General features: G+C 47.9%; 2 protein-coding genes and 2 non-coding genes across 4 annotated transcripts; all 4 read left to right on the top strand.

Moving 5' to 3' along the window:
* Window positions 1-261: 261 nt before the first annotated feature.
* On the top strand, window positions 262-6,286 carry RPL21 (ribosomal protein L21). Its single transcript, XM_074147985.1, has 6 exons — window positions 262-322; window positions 1,449-1,527; window positions 2,099-2,160; window positions 3,282-3,394; window positions 4,304-4,454; window positions 5,326-6,286. The coding sequence occupies exons 2-6, from the start codon at window positions 1,461-1,463 to the stop codon at window positions 5,413-5,415; spliced, it is 483 nt and encodes a 160-aa protein (XP_074004086.1). The 5' UTR covers window positions 262-322; window positions 1,449-1,460; the 3' UTR covers window positions 5,416-6,286.
* LOC141473559 (small nucleolar RNA SNORD102) lies at window positions 2,995-3,070 on the top strand. The gene has a single exon (XR_012463577.1). It is a non-coding gene; the product is annotated as a small nucleolar RNA SNORD102 (small nucleolar RNA).
* Window positions 3,454-3,586, top strand: LOC141473632 (small nucleolar RNA SNORA27). Its single transcript, XR_012463589.1, has one exon. It is a non-coding gene; the product is annotated as a small nucleolar RNA SNORA27 (small nucleolar RNA).
* Window positions 6,287-12,495: 6,209 nt separating the features above from the next.
* RASL11A (RAS like family 11 member A) lies at window positions 12,496-13,878 on the top strand. The gene is made up of 4 exons (XM_074151436.1): window positions 12,496-12,689; window positions 12,773-12,829; window positions 12,909-12,988; window positions 13,252-13,878. Exons 1-4 carry the CDS (start codon window positions 12,569-12,571, stop codon window positions 13,702-13,704), a joined length of 711 nt encoding a protein of 236 aa, XP_074007537.1. The 5' UTR covers window positions 12,496-12,568; the 3' UTR covers window positions 13,705-13,878.
* The last annotated feature ends 2,051 nt before the right edge of the window (window positions 13,879-15,929 follow it).

Below are 15,929 nucleotides of genomic sequence, written 5' to 3'. Positions count from 1 at the left end.
AAACTAAAAATTAGCGTTTATCCCTGCTTTAGTGAAAGGGTCAAACTTCTACCGGCGGAGTTCCGTGGTTGTTTATCGCGATCAACTGGGCGGACCAACGCTCCCTTCACCAGATTTACCGCAGGGAGGCAGGGAGGCAGGGAGGCGGGCAGGCGGGCAGGCGGGCGCCTCCCCAGGACTTTCAGTCAGGCGCGGCGCGGGCAGCCCCGCCAAGGCCCCGCTGTTAAGGGCGGCCGCGGCGCCGCCTCCTCCTTTTCGCCCCCAGCCGCCATTTTGTAGCTACACGCCGGGAGGTGCGCCGAGCCTCGCTCGCCGGCCTCAGGTGCCTCCGCGGCTCCGGGTGCCGGGGGAAAGGCGGACGGGCCGCGCTAGCGGCGGGGCGGGAGGCCGCCGGCTGCGGCTGCGGGTGGCACGGCCTTGTTGGGGCGAGAGGGGGGTGGCGAGGCTAAAGGAGCCGGAAGGCCGAGGCCTGCAGGCCGCGGTGCGGGGCGCCGGGCCCTGGCCAGGGCCAGGCTGGACCGGGAGGCTGCTGAGGGATGGAGAAGAGGAGGAAGGGAGGCAGGCGGCCGTCGGGGCCAGCGGCGGGGAGGGAGCAGAGCAGTGGGGCTCCGCCGAGTCGGCGGCACGTGGCGGCGGGCTCTGTGGGCCCCGCGGCCGCCGCGGGATGTCGGGGGCCGGGGGCAGCCCTGTGCAGGCCGGGCGGCTGGGGCAGCTCCCTAGGGCGGGCATTGGGGTGGGGGCCCCCGGCTGCGGCGAGACTCGGGCCTCACTAACGTGCATGGTGGCTAGCGTCCGCGTCGGCCTGTGCGGTGTGCGTGGCTTGTGCCGGGTGTAGTGGTGACCAGTAAACCCGCTAGTGGAGATCTTCCCTTTTAGACGCTTTATGGAGAGAGGGCGAGGGAACTTAACTCGGCCTGGAGCAGAGGTGGCTTTGGGGGACACCTAAAAGCACTCTTACCAAGAAGATGGGTCCTGGTGTGGGGGCACATGGCAGTATAGGAGACGACTGGCTCAAGTCAAAATGAGAAGCTCACGCTGGCTATAAGGGAAAAGTTTTTTGTCATGAGGACAGCCAGTCCTCAAAACAGGCTGCCAGGGGAGGTAGTGCAGTAGTCTCTCTCCATCCCTGAAGGGTTTCAAGACCTGAGTGAACAAAGCCCTGAGTCACCTGGTCTGATCTCATAGTAGACCTTGCTTTTAAGCAGAAGGGTGAGCTAGGTGACTTGTTAGCATCCATTTTAATCTGAGTTACCCTGTGATCCTTGAAATACTGTTTTCTGTGGACTTAAAAACTAACAACATTGCTTGAATTGACCCAGCAGTTTGGAAGTGGTGTCATTCTGAATACGATTAAAGACTTAATTTTTTTGAAATGTCTGGAAATGCCATCGGTCAGATTTTTAGTGAATGAACTCGTAGTTCTGAAAAATTTGCATTTATTTTTGCAGTAATCAACCAAAATGACGAACACAAAGGGAAAGAGGAGGGGGACACGTTATATGTTCTCAAGGCCGTTTCGCAAGCATGGTGAGTATACCTTGTAATAAGAACTCTGTTACTTACCTGTTGGATGTCAACAGTCCCTAAGTAGCATTTGTAAAACAATGGCTTGTTTCAAAGGGTATCTGAGAACTTGGGCTGAAAACTGTAGAACGTTATGCAAGTAAACTCTCAGCTCTTACAGTATGCATTGGTAACAGTGCTAATTCTGTCAGTGCTTAAAAATGAATTTGGAGGTGAGGTGAAGAAAATATTTCAACAGTTACTTATTTTAAATGTACTGTTTGCCTCTAAGTAACGAGCAGGGATAACAACTGTGTTCATAATGAAGCAGTAAATAGTTGTAATGTCTTTTCAACTTCTGCCTTTGGAATGATATTAAAGCTGTAATTTTTCATGAGTTGGTTTTATTTAAAATTGGGAGTGCATTGAAGAGATAATTACTGCTTAAAGGTAGTTTCTTAGTTCAATGTTTTTGAATTTAAACTTGAAGTATTTTTAAGAAAACTTTATTAAATGCATGATCTGTGCCCCTTACCCCATTTTTGTGTGTGAAATTTTGAGCTTCATAAGTATCCAAATTTGTATCTCTTAACAGGAGTTGTCCCTCTGGCTACCTATATGCGCATCTACAAGAAGGGTGATATAGTTGATATCAAGGTACTTTCTACAGTGCTATGTAATTAAAAGCTAAGGCAGTGTAGTCCTTTACAGCCTCCAATTTCTTGAGGTAGTCTTCCTGTTCTTTTCTTTACTTGTGTCATGTGTGTCAGCACAAGTACCCACTGCTCACTTTTGAAGCAGTAATGGAATAATAGCGCTACTGAAAACAATAGCGATGCTTCGGCATCACATGCTGGTTTATGTGGGTTTTTTATATGTATGTGTGTCTATATATTTTATATATTCGGCTGTGCTCCATTACTGTGTATTCAGCTGAAAAAAGTTAGTGAAAGATGCCATATCTAACATTCTGGTTGCTGTATGGTGCCTACCAGTGCTACTGTCATAGAAACCCCGGGTGTCATTTTAGTAGATGTTCTTTTTTGCTGGATTTGCACCTGCTATTCAGAAGAGCCATAGTTTATGGTGGTGTAGCTGGTAGTTATATCGATGTCTCTGTGTCATTGTAGCACTAGACTTAAAATAAGTATGTACAGGGATGGTGATTGCAGAGTCACATTAAAACTAGAAACCAAGAAATAGATGTAAGGATACATCATGGATATTAATACAGGGGAAACAAGGTGAAGCAGCACATCCCATTTCACTTGGTCTTTTCTAGAACATGTCCTTTAAAGTCATCTGTACTTTCAGAATTGCTGTAGTGACTCTGAAAGCCTTTCACCAAGGATTCCTACTTCATTGAATCTTTAGTTTCCTTTGCAATGCAGAGTTTTTGTAACAATGACACATAAGATGGTGTGTAATTTGCTTGTTATTTGACTCTTGGAGAACTGCACTGTTCAGAATTAACAGTTCTTGACATACTGGAGCTTGATGATGATTGTCTTCTGTTGATTGCTTGCTGAAAGCAAAGTGATCAGTCATTTCACCGACGCTGAAAGCAACCAGAATTGTCATAGCAAAATTTGGTGGTCTCCAGATATAAAATGCATGGTTGTAAATTCTAATGTACAAATAAAGTAAGAGTATTTTTAAATCAATCTTAAATTATTTTAAATATGTACTTTAAATAACTTTTGAAAGAATAATACTTGATTTTGCTTAATTTTTTTTTCCAGCTTCAAGTTTACACTTTATTCTTAATCTCTTAATAGGGTATGGGTACTGTTCAAAAAGGTATGCCCCATAAGTGTTACCACGGCAAGACTGGAAGGGTATATAATGTTACTCAGCACGCTGTTGGCATTATTGTTAACAAGCAGGTCAAGTAAGTAATGAAGTTCCGTCTATTGAAACTTTGTATTTGGGAAAGTTGACCTGTAATTGCACCCTCCTTTCACTTTGCCAGTTAGACAGTTATTGTCTTGATTGGTCGTTCAAGGTGGGTAAAGTGTATATCCTTTTTATAACCCAAGCAAATGATGCTCGTTTGACTTGGATCCTGTCAGAGGAAACAGTTTTTATTTTTCTGAGCGGCACCTGAAGTGACGTTACCTTAATCTCTTCTCCCTGGTATCCAGTGACAGGACGTGTGGGAATGGTTCAGAGCTGCTCCAGGGGAGGTTCAGACTGGACATGAGGAAGCATTTCTTTACCGAGAGGGTGGTCAAACACTGAAACAGGCTTCCTAGAGAGGTAGTTGATGCCCCAAGCCTGTTAGTGTTGAAGAGGCATTTGGACAACACCCTTAATAACATGCTTTAACTTGGTCAGCCCTGAATTGGTCAGGCAGTTGGACTAGGTGATCATCGTGGGTCCCTTCGAACTGAAATAGTCTGTTTTATTCTACCTAATGGGGATTTTCATCTGACTTTCATATTGGTACTGAAGCCTTTTTTTAAATATTATAGTCAGAAAAGGACAAGTTGGGAGTTTTTTCCAGGAGCTGCACTGGTGTAGAGTGGTAATAACAATTCTTTGTTTATATGCCACAAGGTTAAAATGATCTCCACAATCTTAATCATAAATTGTCTGCACATTGTTATATATTGATAAGCTTGCAGTTATATATGTTATCTGATTTGCATCTGCAGCAGTGTATTTTGAGAGATTGCCCTTTAAAGAAAAACTATCTGTAATTGAGCTTATGTAGTTACTTATATAAAGGTTGTAACACTAGCTTTGAAGTAGCATTTTTTTCAAGTGCAGTAGAATAAAAACTGATTTCCTTTCCTAGGGGCAAGATTCTTGCCAAGAGAATTAATGTGCGTATTGAGCATATTAAACATTCCAAGAGCAGAGACAGCTTTCTGCAGCGTGTGAAGGAGAATGAAAAGAAGAAAAAGGAAGCAAAAGAAAAGGGCATTTGGGTTCAACTGAAACGTCAGGTAATATTTTTATTGTAGTAGACACATTGTTGATTCAATTCACAAAAAAAACCCAAAACAGTTAGAACCAAACCAGTTGAGTAAAATGATGTTTTCTTCCAAAATAAGTGTTACGCTGTAAACTGAGCTCTTTCTGTCTGTCTTTGAGAAACAAAACCAAAAAAACCACCACCCCAGATGAATGAAGCTGCTGACAGGATTCTGTAGAATATGGGTCTCTGGCAGACTGGTGGAGGTGTCTGATGCCACCACCCTCACTTGTGTTCACAGTCTTTTTGCAGGAGGTTCCCTTTTTTGGTGTGTGGGTTGTTTTTTTTTTGTTGTTGTTTTTTTGTTGTTTTTTTTTTTTTATGAGTAGAGTGGCAGCATCAGTGTGTCTGCATCTGAACTGTCTGGTATGTTTGATGCCTGAACAGAACTGCACTGTTCCTGGATGGAAATGGTATCCTTGGCTGTGAACAAGGGGAGGGATTTGCAGCAGAAGCTCTGGCTGATTTCTAGGATCAGCGTTGCCTTCGGTTTAGTTGAATTTAGCTGCAAAAGTTCCTCTTGTAACCCTTTAAGAAGAGAATGAATAACTGGACGTTAGAGAAGAGATAATGGCTGTTGCTTCTGGAACTGCAGGGCACATCACTTCATGTTAATTTGGATTAGGAGGTTGCAGAGGGTAAAGTGGAACTTGTTTAATTCAGCAATGAAAGTCAAGTGCACTTCTTACTGATATTCTTTGAATCAAATTTTAAAGAGACTAGGAATGGTAAAATTGCTGTAACGTTTATATAATAATGTGATAAATGGTTGTCAAAATGAATTTTCTGTAAGGTTGCTTTTGAGTTTTAGTGCCACTTCTTTTTTTTTTTCCTGTTCACAGCCTGCTCCACCAAGAGAAGCGCACTTTGTGAGAACTAATGGCAAGGAACCAGAGCTGCTGGAGCCAATTCCCTATGAATTCATGGCATAATGCACGTTTGAAAAAAATAAAGATCTGGTTTTGGACAAATGTATGTGATCACGATTGATTCCTTAAGTTTTCTGGAACGGATGCGTTAGAAAACTTTTATTGAAGTTTGTTTATTTAACTTGCTTTACATGGGGCTTGGTCATTTAAATTATCTGCAGCTTTTGCTGATCAGTTTAGTCATCTATATAGACCATAAATCCTGGGAACACTGAAATTTGGTAATGCTTAGTGATGATCATGAGGTAATATAAGAGGAAACGGAATATTTCACCAGCAAACTAAGAGCATACGCCAAGAATTTTACAGTGTTGCTTAAAGGTTTAAATTTTTTTGTGGGATAAGAGATAATGAGCTTCAGATTTCATTGATACAGGCTTTTGGCTAAGGGGCCTCAGATTCATACCAGAGTTGCGGAAACTTTGAAAGCAACCTTTTGGGAAATGGCTGTGGGTGGATTTTGGTATTTCACCATTGTAACCTGCAAAAGAAGGATTTTTTTAACATCCCCAGGCTAATAAAAATGTCCTGGAAAGTTCCTAGGAAATAGTAGTACTGCAGAAACAAGGTTTTAACGCCAAAACTGCCAGCCTTTGTAATTTGATTTTTATCATTTGAATAGGCTGGCATAAACTGAACACTTGCGTTCTGTATGATTATTGCGTGTCTGTTGCATCTAAACACCTACCTGGATGTTCTAATGCATTCCTCTCATCCCATTGATTTTTACTGATAATTCCCAAAAAACCCAGTGCTACCTGCCCAGTGTTTCTTGAATAGAAGAACACCTGTAGCTGACTACTTGCTAACCGGTGCTGGTTTTGTGAGCTGTGTTTGAAACAGTGTGAAGTTCAATAAAGAAACTGCTGAGGGCAACCTGCTTGCTTAGTTTTGAACATCTCGAAACTCAGGCTTAACTGTGTTATGGATATGGATAAATAACCTTCTGCCTTTCTAAGTGTCATTTAAGGCATTGCTTAGCTACCTTGGCTAAGTGATGTAAAACTAATGTTTGCAAGTAGAGAGAGTAAAATACTGGAGAAGACAGTGACCTCAGGCACTTCGTAAGTATTGACTGTTGGAAATCATTGAATAGTCAATTGCAGGACAGCTTGGGAGTAAGAAATTGAGAGATAACGAGGTTTGCTTTTTTTCTTAATTCTGAAGTGCTTTATGCAGAAGTGTCAAACTGTGTACAGGTTGCTTATACATTAAGGGGTTAATGCCTGATTGCATTTACCTAAATTCAATAGTGGGTGTTCCCATTCTCATGGAACTTAGTTTTTGGATGTTGAAGTCATTGCCTGGCTTGGCCTGGTATTTGAGGGTGACGGGCTCTAGGCGCTGGAGATTCAAAGTTGTAGTGAGCAGGCGCTGCGTTTTAAGTTTCTCCAAGCTCTCGTCTCTGAAGATGTGTAGCTGGGATGACTTTGGAAACACCTTGAAGAAGATGGAGCAAAGCTTACCCATCAGGAGATTGGCACATGGCACTAGTACTGTGTTTTGACACTTTGTGTTGGACATGGAGTGTACCAGCAGCACCTGAATAAAGGTTCATTAATCTTCAGGTTCATCGCCATGAAGGCTCATCGTAACTTACACTGCAGTTTATGCACTTTGCTTTTATGATCAAGTGGGGTTTTCTTGGAGCAGCTACATTTGTATACTAAGCCTTAGAACTTCATTAGCTGCTTTTGCTTGTGGATTTCCACACCAATTTAAACTTGGTGTTTGGGAAGATAAGCTTCATTTTCCATTAGGCTTTTCCTCTGAAGGAGTCAAGTGGGAGATTTTACTGGGTGTGATCTTTGGTGATGGTATTTTCAATTTTCTTCTCACGCATGCTTTTGTGAGTTATTTTGGTTCTGTGTTTGTTTTGTACTTGCCTGTCAAGATTGAAGTGGATTGGCTGTAGCATCGTGATGAAACGGTTAACTGTAGGTGGTGGGTAGTTCTGAACTTTTTAATTTATCTTCAACAATTTGGAATAAGACCACAGCATGCAGAGGTCTCAGGAAAGAGCTGTGCTTCCAGAGGCACTGTGCATTGCAACAGTTTTCAGTTTATTTATCTTGGTGTTTTTAAGGTCACTGTGTCGTCAGCAGATGCTCATAAATGCATATTTGGAATCTTGTGTGGGCTGGGAGGAGAAGGAAGGGAATGCTTTCCTTGATCAGGATTCCCAGAAATGACTGAAAATGAAACTGGGTTTGTACAGGAAGAGAGTAGCCTCTTGGGGGGGGTTTAACATTTGAAAACAGGGCAAATTAACTAAGATTTAACCTGTCTTGGGTTTATAGCCACTACCTGTTAGCTGCTCTCGGTGCTGTGGTGGATTTCCTGGTAGTCTCAGCTTTGCAGAAGCACAGCTCAGATATTTATGGGGGTGGGTATCTGCTCTTGAAGTTTGCTTCCTGTGTGTTGAGCTGCCCTGTTTTTGCACAGTCCTGACAAAAGAGGGAGATCTGTGAATTGAGAAAAGTTGTTGAAGAGCTACCTGCCAGGACATCTTCAGTCATGAAACCGCTGTCTTCATATGATTAGCACAAGCCCTTACACTTCAGTGCACTGCTTTGTCTCCATTCCACAGAGCTTAATTAGGAGGTGGGGAGGGCTGAGCTCTCTCTTCCTCACCAGGTTTTACTGCTTTGAACCATCCCAGCTGGTTCCCTGCCAAAGGCCCTGCCAAAATCTGTCGGTGCTTAGAGAAGAAGCAAGGAGGCCTTCTCCTGAGCTGTCAGCCACGTCTGTTTTAGAGTATTGGTGACACCAAGATCTAAGGTTTCCTGAGGGCTCTGTAGGCAGCGTTAGTGCTAGTGCTGTGTGTGGCCAGAAAGGGTCAATGAAAGGGCAGAAAGGGCTTGGGAGGAGGAACTGTGCTGTGCAAAGGGCCTGCAGGCCGGGGACCTCGGCAGGGAGCAGGTGAAGGGGGGCAAGGGATGGGCAGACACCTCCAGCCCCATTCCTGGGGAGGAGGCAGGTAAGCAGCTGCCATGAGGACATCCAAGCAATTCATGCTTTTGTAATCCTCCCGTTGTATGTGTCAGATGGGGGGAACGGTCTTGATGTTCACCCCCCTGTCCTTCTCAGTGTAATCCTGAACTTGGCATGTTGATGGCCCTCACGATCAAAAGGACGGCTGACATCCCAGACACAGATGCTGTGCCAGGGTGTCCTGACTGGTCCAGAGGATGTGATCCTCCATATCCTGGCACAGGCAGACAGGCTCCTTCCATCCTTGCATGGTGCAGTGGGTTCCGTAATTCAGGATGTCTGGCGAGAAGACAATGGTTAAACTGGGCTCGTCGCTGTCTGGGTAGCGCCTCAGGATTCAGGGGTGTGGGTGGTGTCTCCCACAGCACAGGGGGCAAATGGTCTCCTTGTGTGGGAAGAAGGTACCAGCAACATCTATGATACTGAGGGGGGTGGTATGGTAAAAAAAGACTACGAGCATTTCATGTCCATGCACCTACCTCAGTGGATGCCCTACCAAGGTCTGTATAGCAATCAAGTTGTAGCTGCTGGGATTTACAGTAACAACCACCCTGGCTCAGGTGCTGGCTAAAGACGTGGCTCCCATCAGCAGCACCTGTACAGCTCGAGAACCTAGGAAGCACAAAGCTGTGGTTGAGGTTGCTAATTTCATTCTTCACTATTTCAAGGAAGAGGCTTTAGGGATGGCCCCTGGGGCCTTGGTCACCTCTTTTGGCAGCTCAACTGAAATGGGTGGGACAGCAGCTTGGCTTGTTACTCCAGCTATGGCTGAGCTCTAACACTGTCACCTCCACCAGAGACTGTCCTTGCCCTGCTCTTCATCAGCCTGTTTCCAGCACAGCCTCTCTCCTCCTGGACCTACTTTTGATCTCTGCCTACACAGAATCACAGAATGATACGGGGTTTGAAGGGACCTCTGGAGATCAGCTAGTCCAATCCCCCTGCCAGAACAGGTCCACGTAGAGCAGGTTGCACAGGAACATGTCCAGATGGGTTTTGAATGTCTCCAAAGACGGAGACTCCACCACCTCTCTGGCCAGCCTGTTCCTGGGCTCCACCACCTTCAAAGAAGTTCCTCCTCATGCTTAGATGGATCTTTCTACGTTCAAGTTTGTGCCTGTTACCTCGTCCTGTCACTGGGCACCACTGAAAAAAAGACTGTCCCCATCCTCTTGACACTCACCCTTTTAAGTATTTATAGGTGTTGATCAGTTCCCCCCTCAGTCTTCTCCAGGCTAAAAAGACCCAAGTCCCTCAGCCTTTCCTCATAAGAGAGATGTTCTAGACCCCTAATCATCTTTGTAGCCCTTTGCTGTACCCTCTGCAACAGTTGCCTGTCCTTTTTGAACTGGGGAGCCCAGAACTGGACCCAGTACTCCAGATGTGGCCTCACGAGGGCAGAGTAGAGGGGGAGGATAACCTCCCTCGACCTGCTGGTCACACTCTTCTTGATGCACCCCAGGATGCCATTGGCCTTCTTGGCCACAAGGGCACATTGCTGGCTCTCAGGAGCAGGCAAGGCTCTATAAGCTTTACAAGCTCTACAGCTGCCCAGAAACAGGCAAGTTTTGGGGATGGTGGTTGGTTAATACTCCTGCTTTCACAGCTCGGTGCTGAGCGATTGTCTGCCTGGAAGGCACTCATTTCAAGTGCATGCTGTGAATGTACTCCCATAGCTCTTTTGTAAAGACATGTATAAAAATAGTCCGTGTTGGCACTGTGTGCAAGGCCAAAGACAAGTGATGGTGCATGACAATGAGAGCAGATGACAATAGCATGAACCTCTGGAAATCAAAGGCTTTTGGTGATAAAAGAGAAATCTTGTTTACAAAAAGAAAAGGGCTCACTGGCATGATGGGAAGTGAAGTAGAAATTTGAGAGGCAATCAGTTTTTGAGGTTAAACGTGGCTTTGATATTACCGTAGGGGTTCTTAGACACTGGAGTAACAGAAATAACCAACAGCACTTCTTCCACCGTGCTTTTCTGCAGGCACTACTTTAACTGTTATTAATTAGCATGGTCTTAACTACTGTGAAGCGTAGTTAAGCTTCAGCAAAGAGCGGTGTGGAATCGTCATCAGGAAGAACATTTCTGGGGTACGAGGGGAGAATCTTTAAGCTGGCAGAACATTGCTCTGGGAGGGTGGCTGGTCCTCTGGCCACTGCCAGGTGCAGAGCCTGAGCTATGCCTCTGCTCCCCCCATGAATTCTCACCCATGGGAAGCAGGGGGCAATTCCTCCCCATCCTTGTCCCCATGGTGCTGAGGGTTTGCTTTCCTCAGGAGCACCTTGGCTCTGGTAGAGCAGAGCTGGCAGCATTACCTGATGTGCTTGTTCTGAGTTTTCAGGTCACTGGAGGGGCTGGGGCTGAGGGTGTCCAAAGAAGCGCATAGCAGTTGGGGTACCTGGACTCTTGCATGGATGTAGGGAGAAAGTAAGAGGGAGGACAAGAGGGAAGAGTGGGAAAACATCATGGAATCATGGAACTGTCAGAGTTGGAAGGGACCTCTAGAGATCATCTAGTCCAACTCCCCTGCCAAAGCAGGATTGACTAGAGCACATTACTCAGGACTGCATCCAGGTGGGTCTTGAAGATCTCTAGAGAAGGGGACTCCACGACCTCCCTGGGCAGCCTGTTCCAGTGCTCTGCACCCTCACTGTAAAGAAGTTTCTCCTCATATTTAAATGGAACTTCCCATGTTCCAGCTTGTGCCTGTTGCCCCTTGTCATGAAAACGTTGTGTGCACCTTTTGGAAGGTACCTTTCCTGTCTTGGAAGGTGACCAAGAGCAGCACCACTGCAGAGCCTTGCTACTGCTGGGGTTCAGCTCAGCTGCTTGTGTGTGGGCATCCAGGGCCACCTGGGCTGCGGGTGGGCATCAGCCCCACAGCTCCCAAGTGGCTCCCGAGGTTCCTGGGTGCCACTGGACTGTGGGACCACAGACCCATCCCTCTCCTTTTGAGTTACTGACCTGCTGGCTTGTGTCATCTCTCTGATAACAATAAAAACAAAGCAGCCCCTGAATGGGTTATTTATCTTGTAAATGCTTACACAAAGCAGCGCTGCAGGAGCGGTTTCCCAGGAGCCAGGGCAACGGGTTTTGAGGGCCTGAAGCACCCACCCCACGCAGCTCGCTGGGGGCTGGAGGCTCATTTTAATGGCAACCGGTGGCGGAGCACCATTCTTCTCCAAAACTTTCTTCCGCTTTAAAATGCCGCCAGGTCCCAATACGGACCTCGAGGCACCATGGACCGCTTTGGTTTCAGGGCTGGCTGTTGCTTGATCCAGGAGCTGGGATTTCGACACCAGCCGTGGAGGGATGCGCGTGAGTGGGGGAAACGAAATAGCTTGAGGTACGAGGACAAATCCTTTCCCTTCTTTTGTGATCCGAGTTCCCCTCCGCGGGGAGGGCGCGTTAAGCCTGTTGCAGTGGTTGGGGCTGGTGCGGGGTGTAGAGAGCACACACCCCCACCCCAGACACGGCGAGGCTTGGGCTGCCCCTGGGACAGGGCTGCGGGTCACACCGACTGCCCGGGTGGCCCCCCACTCCTCTGCCACCTGCGCCCGCAGGGGGGCCAGCCCACGCCTCCGGGGTGGGGAAGGTGGGGAGGAGGACGGGGCCAACCAGGGTGAGCGGCAGAACTGGGGGGCAAGTGGGGCAGCCAGGGGGGCAAGTGGGGAAGAGAGCTGCGGGGGGGGGCAGCCGGGGGCCGGACGGCCGCGGGGCTGAAGGCGCTGCTGGGCGGTGCGGTGGGGGGAGGCGGGCGGGCTGGGAGCTGTACAGAGGGGGGAGCGGTACAGCCGAGGAGGGGGGGTACAGCAGGAGGTCAGTATAGCGGGAGGAGGGGAGCGGTACAGCACGGGGGTGGGGACGGTAGAGCGTGTGTGGGGCGGTACAGCCGCGGGGGGCGGTAGACCGGAGGTAAGTGGTACAGCGCGGGTGGGGAGGGGGGGCGGTACAGCCGGGGGGAGCGGTACAGAGAGGGGGGCGGTACAGAGAAGGGGGCGGTACGGCCAATGGGGCGGCCCCGCCCACGGCGCTGCCGGCGGAGCCTTTAAAAGCCGCCGGCGGCCGCCCTGGCTGGGTGCTGCGAGCCGAGCCGGGCCGAGCCGAGCCGAGCCGAGCCGAGCCGAGCCGTCCGGCCGCCGGGCCGCCCCTCCCATGCGCCTGCCGAGCATGTCCCAGCCCTTCCTGCTGGCGCCCATCGCCGAGTGCGCCCCGGGACCCCCCGGCGCCCAGGTCCGCCTGGCCGTGCTGGGTGCCCGCGGCGTCGGCAAGAGCGGTGAGTTGCGGGGCTGTCCGTCCCCCTCTTCCCCTGTCCGTCCGTCCGTCCGTCCCGCCTAACGCGGCCGCTCTGTGTTTCAGCCATGATCGTGCGGTTCCTGACGAAGCGGTTCATCGGGGACTACGAGCCCAACACAGGTGAGGCGGGGCACGGTGAGGGGTGGTGGGGACCCCTCCGCGGCTTGTGGCTTGTGGCTGACGGGTCTCTGCTCCGCAGGCAACCTCTACTCCAGGCTGGTCCATCTGGAGGGGGACCACGTTGCCGTGCAGATCCAGGACACGCCGGGGTGCATCCAGGTAGGGAGATGCTTTGGGTCGATCGGTTCCTCTCTGCCACCTAAAGGCTCAGCTTCGGAGCCCCAGCTTCCTACAAGGCCAGGCTTAGACTCCTGAGACAGAGCTTAGGCTTCCTTTTAGACCTGTTAAACGGTTGATATATGATATAGGCTATATCCATGATATAGGCTATATCCATGATATAGGCTTTATCATATATCTATGATGTAGGCTTTATACTTTCGTGACCCGATGCCAAATTTGTGCTCCCTGTGGTACTGCAGGTGCAGGAAGACTGTGTGCAGGTGCTGGACTCCCTCTCCAGGTGCGTGAAGTGGGCAGAGGGCTTTCTCCTGGTCTACTCCATCACAGACTACAGCAGCTACCAGTCCGTCCAACCTCTCTACCAGCACATCCGCAAGGTCCACCCAGATGCCAGGACTCCCATCATTATTGTGGGGAACAAAGCAGACCTCCTCCATGCCCGGCAAGTACAGGCGAAAGAGGGACTACAGCTGGCAAATGAACTGGGCAGCCTGTTCTTGGAAATCTCCACGAGCGACGACTCCCAGGGCGTCTGCGATGTCTTCCAGTATCTTTGCAAAGAGGTCAGCAAACTACAGCATGCCAGCAGCACGGACAGGAGGCGGTCATCCATCATCCCTCGGCCCAAATCTCCCAACATGCAAGATCTAAAGAGACGTTTCAAACAGGCTTTATCTTCCAAAGTCAAATAACTCTCCCCCGCACCCCTTCATGAGATCCTGTATGACTCAATAGACTTTATTTTTGTAAACTAGTTAATAAAAATCTTTATTTTTGTACCAATGCCAGCAGTATGGAAGTAAGTATGTCAAAGCTTGCAGTTGCCTTGGCATTCTCTCTTGTTTGACTGGTTGGGTTATTTTTACAAAAAAAAAAAAAAAGCTGCATAGCAACTAAATAGAGGTAGTTGGAGAAGGATTTTTGCCAGGAGGTTTTGATTCCATTTCTGTTTTGGGCTGGGATTTGCTGTTCTACGCTGCTCAAATGGTTTTTTTGGGGCCTCAGTTTCCTGCTTGTAAAATAGGAGTGGTGATGATGTAACACTCGCCTGCCTTTATAAAACGCTTGGAAAGTCTTTGGAAAACTTTATATGGAGAAGGGGGCGGGGGGAAAAAAAGCTTTATTAAACATGAAAATATGTAAAACTGTCTGTAAGAACTCTGATTATAGCAGGTTCGCTTTCCTCCCTCAAAACGGCTGTTTTGCTTGCACCCATAATTGCCTGCATGGTGATAGGCTGTTAGGAATGAGTTCCGATTACTGATGTTCTTTAGACATCTAACCCACAGAATTAATCTTTTGAGCCCCAAGCATTTAACAGGAGGGTTGAGTTTCTCCTACACATTACTGTGGGACAAAGTGCTGAGCAATCCACAGCAGAGGAGTGTGTGGGATGGCTGTTGCTTTCTCTGGAGACGTGTGATAGGAAGGGCTGATGCGTAGGTTCCCTGAACAGAAAATAGCTATATTTGAAAGGAATTGCATCTTCATCTTTCCCAGGGCAATTTTGTAGCCATGGGAAACGGGTCAGACTTTTTACTCTGATTTCACATAAGCTCTAGAATGGTTTTTATTAACCGTTTGCTGGATGTCTGAGCGTGGAATGTGGGTTTTGCACTTCAAGCATGCCTCTGAAGTATGTGCATGTTCTTGGTAAAAATTAAAGGTCTGCTCCATGCTGAGTAGAAAGTGTGGAAATGGAGTAATCTGTAGAGGGGGAAACTTGCTGTCTCCGCTCAAGCACAACTCCAGTAAGATTTATTATTATTTTTTTTTTAATCTCATAGGTTAAATCCAAAGACTCTTGCTTCTTTCCTTTTGTTGGGAAAGGCAGGTAGGTGCTGGGTGAGTCCCTGTGCTGCAGGGACACCACTGTGCTTTGCAGTTAGCAGGCAGTCTCTGGTGTTTCTGACCCCTGGGACTTGAAGCTTTCTAGGATGCTTCCACCCTCGATGTGCAGATGAAAGCCTTCCTGACGGTGGTAAGGGGAGGGTGACTGAGCAAGTTAAGGATGATGCTCTACAAGGAAGCATCAGAGGTCTGTGTTAGCACTGGGTAGGGGTGGGGGATATCAGCAGCATTTTTCCCCATCCAGAGCCATGTACAGAACATCAGCCCAGGCACGTTTCCTGTGTATCTCCTCTCTGAAGGCCCTGTGCTGCCCTACCAAAGGGACAGGGAGAGCCGAAGGGAGACAGCTCCAGACCTGCAGGACCAGACTAAAACTGGGACTGCAAACTAGGTCCAAAGCTACTGGGATAATTCATAGACATGCAAAAGCATGGTGACAGCCTGGATAAATCAAAGTACTGTTTAAAACATGTTTTAAATATTTTTTCACAGTGAGACTTGCTCTGCCAGACTCAGGGCTTTGGGCTGAGGGCTGGAGGGGAGCAGGGGGATGGAGTTGATGAGAACAAGCACATCTCTGGCAGACTCCAACTCACCATGAGCCACACATTCACAGGGAAATTTGAAGGGGAATTGAAAAATCATAGTGAGATATTTATGCAGCATTTCTCCGACTTGAAATCAGGGATAAATTGTTTCCAAGAGAAATTACCACTGTGATACGGTTTTGGTAGTTTTTTTAACTGTAGCTTTTGTCTTTGGCAATGATGAAACTTGATTTCCTACTCATGTATACTGTACAGAGTTTCACCAAGCAAGTTGCTAAAGGTATCCAGGTCACACATGGGCACAAAAGATGCTAAAAGGGCAGGTAACATATACTGGACCTGTCTGCTTTTTACCATGGTCCTCAAAGGCCTGGTGAAAAAAGCAATAGGCACTGACCTCTGGTGCCTCCTGCTGCTGTCCTGGCTGTGCGGTGGTAATGGAGGGGAGAATTTGGGCAGGAGGGGTCTGAGCACATGATGGGAAGAAATGGACAGGAGGGTAAATAGAGGGATTTTCT

Source organism: Numenius arquata, chromosome 1 (assembly GCF_964106895.1).
Source record: "Numenius arquata chromosome 1, bNumArq3.hap1.1, whole genome shotgun sequence".
In the NCBI taxonomy this organism is placed as follows: domain Eukaryota; kingdom Metazoa; phylum Chordata; class Aves; order Charadriiformes; family Scolopacidae; genus Numenius; species Numenius arquata.
This window is presented reverse-complemented; position numbering and strand designations above follow the sequence as displayed.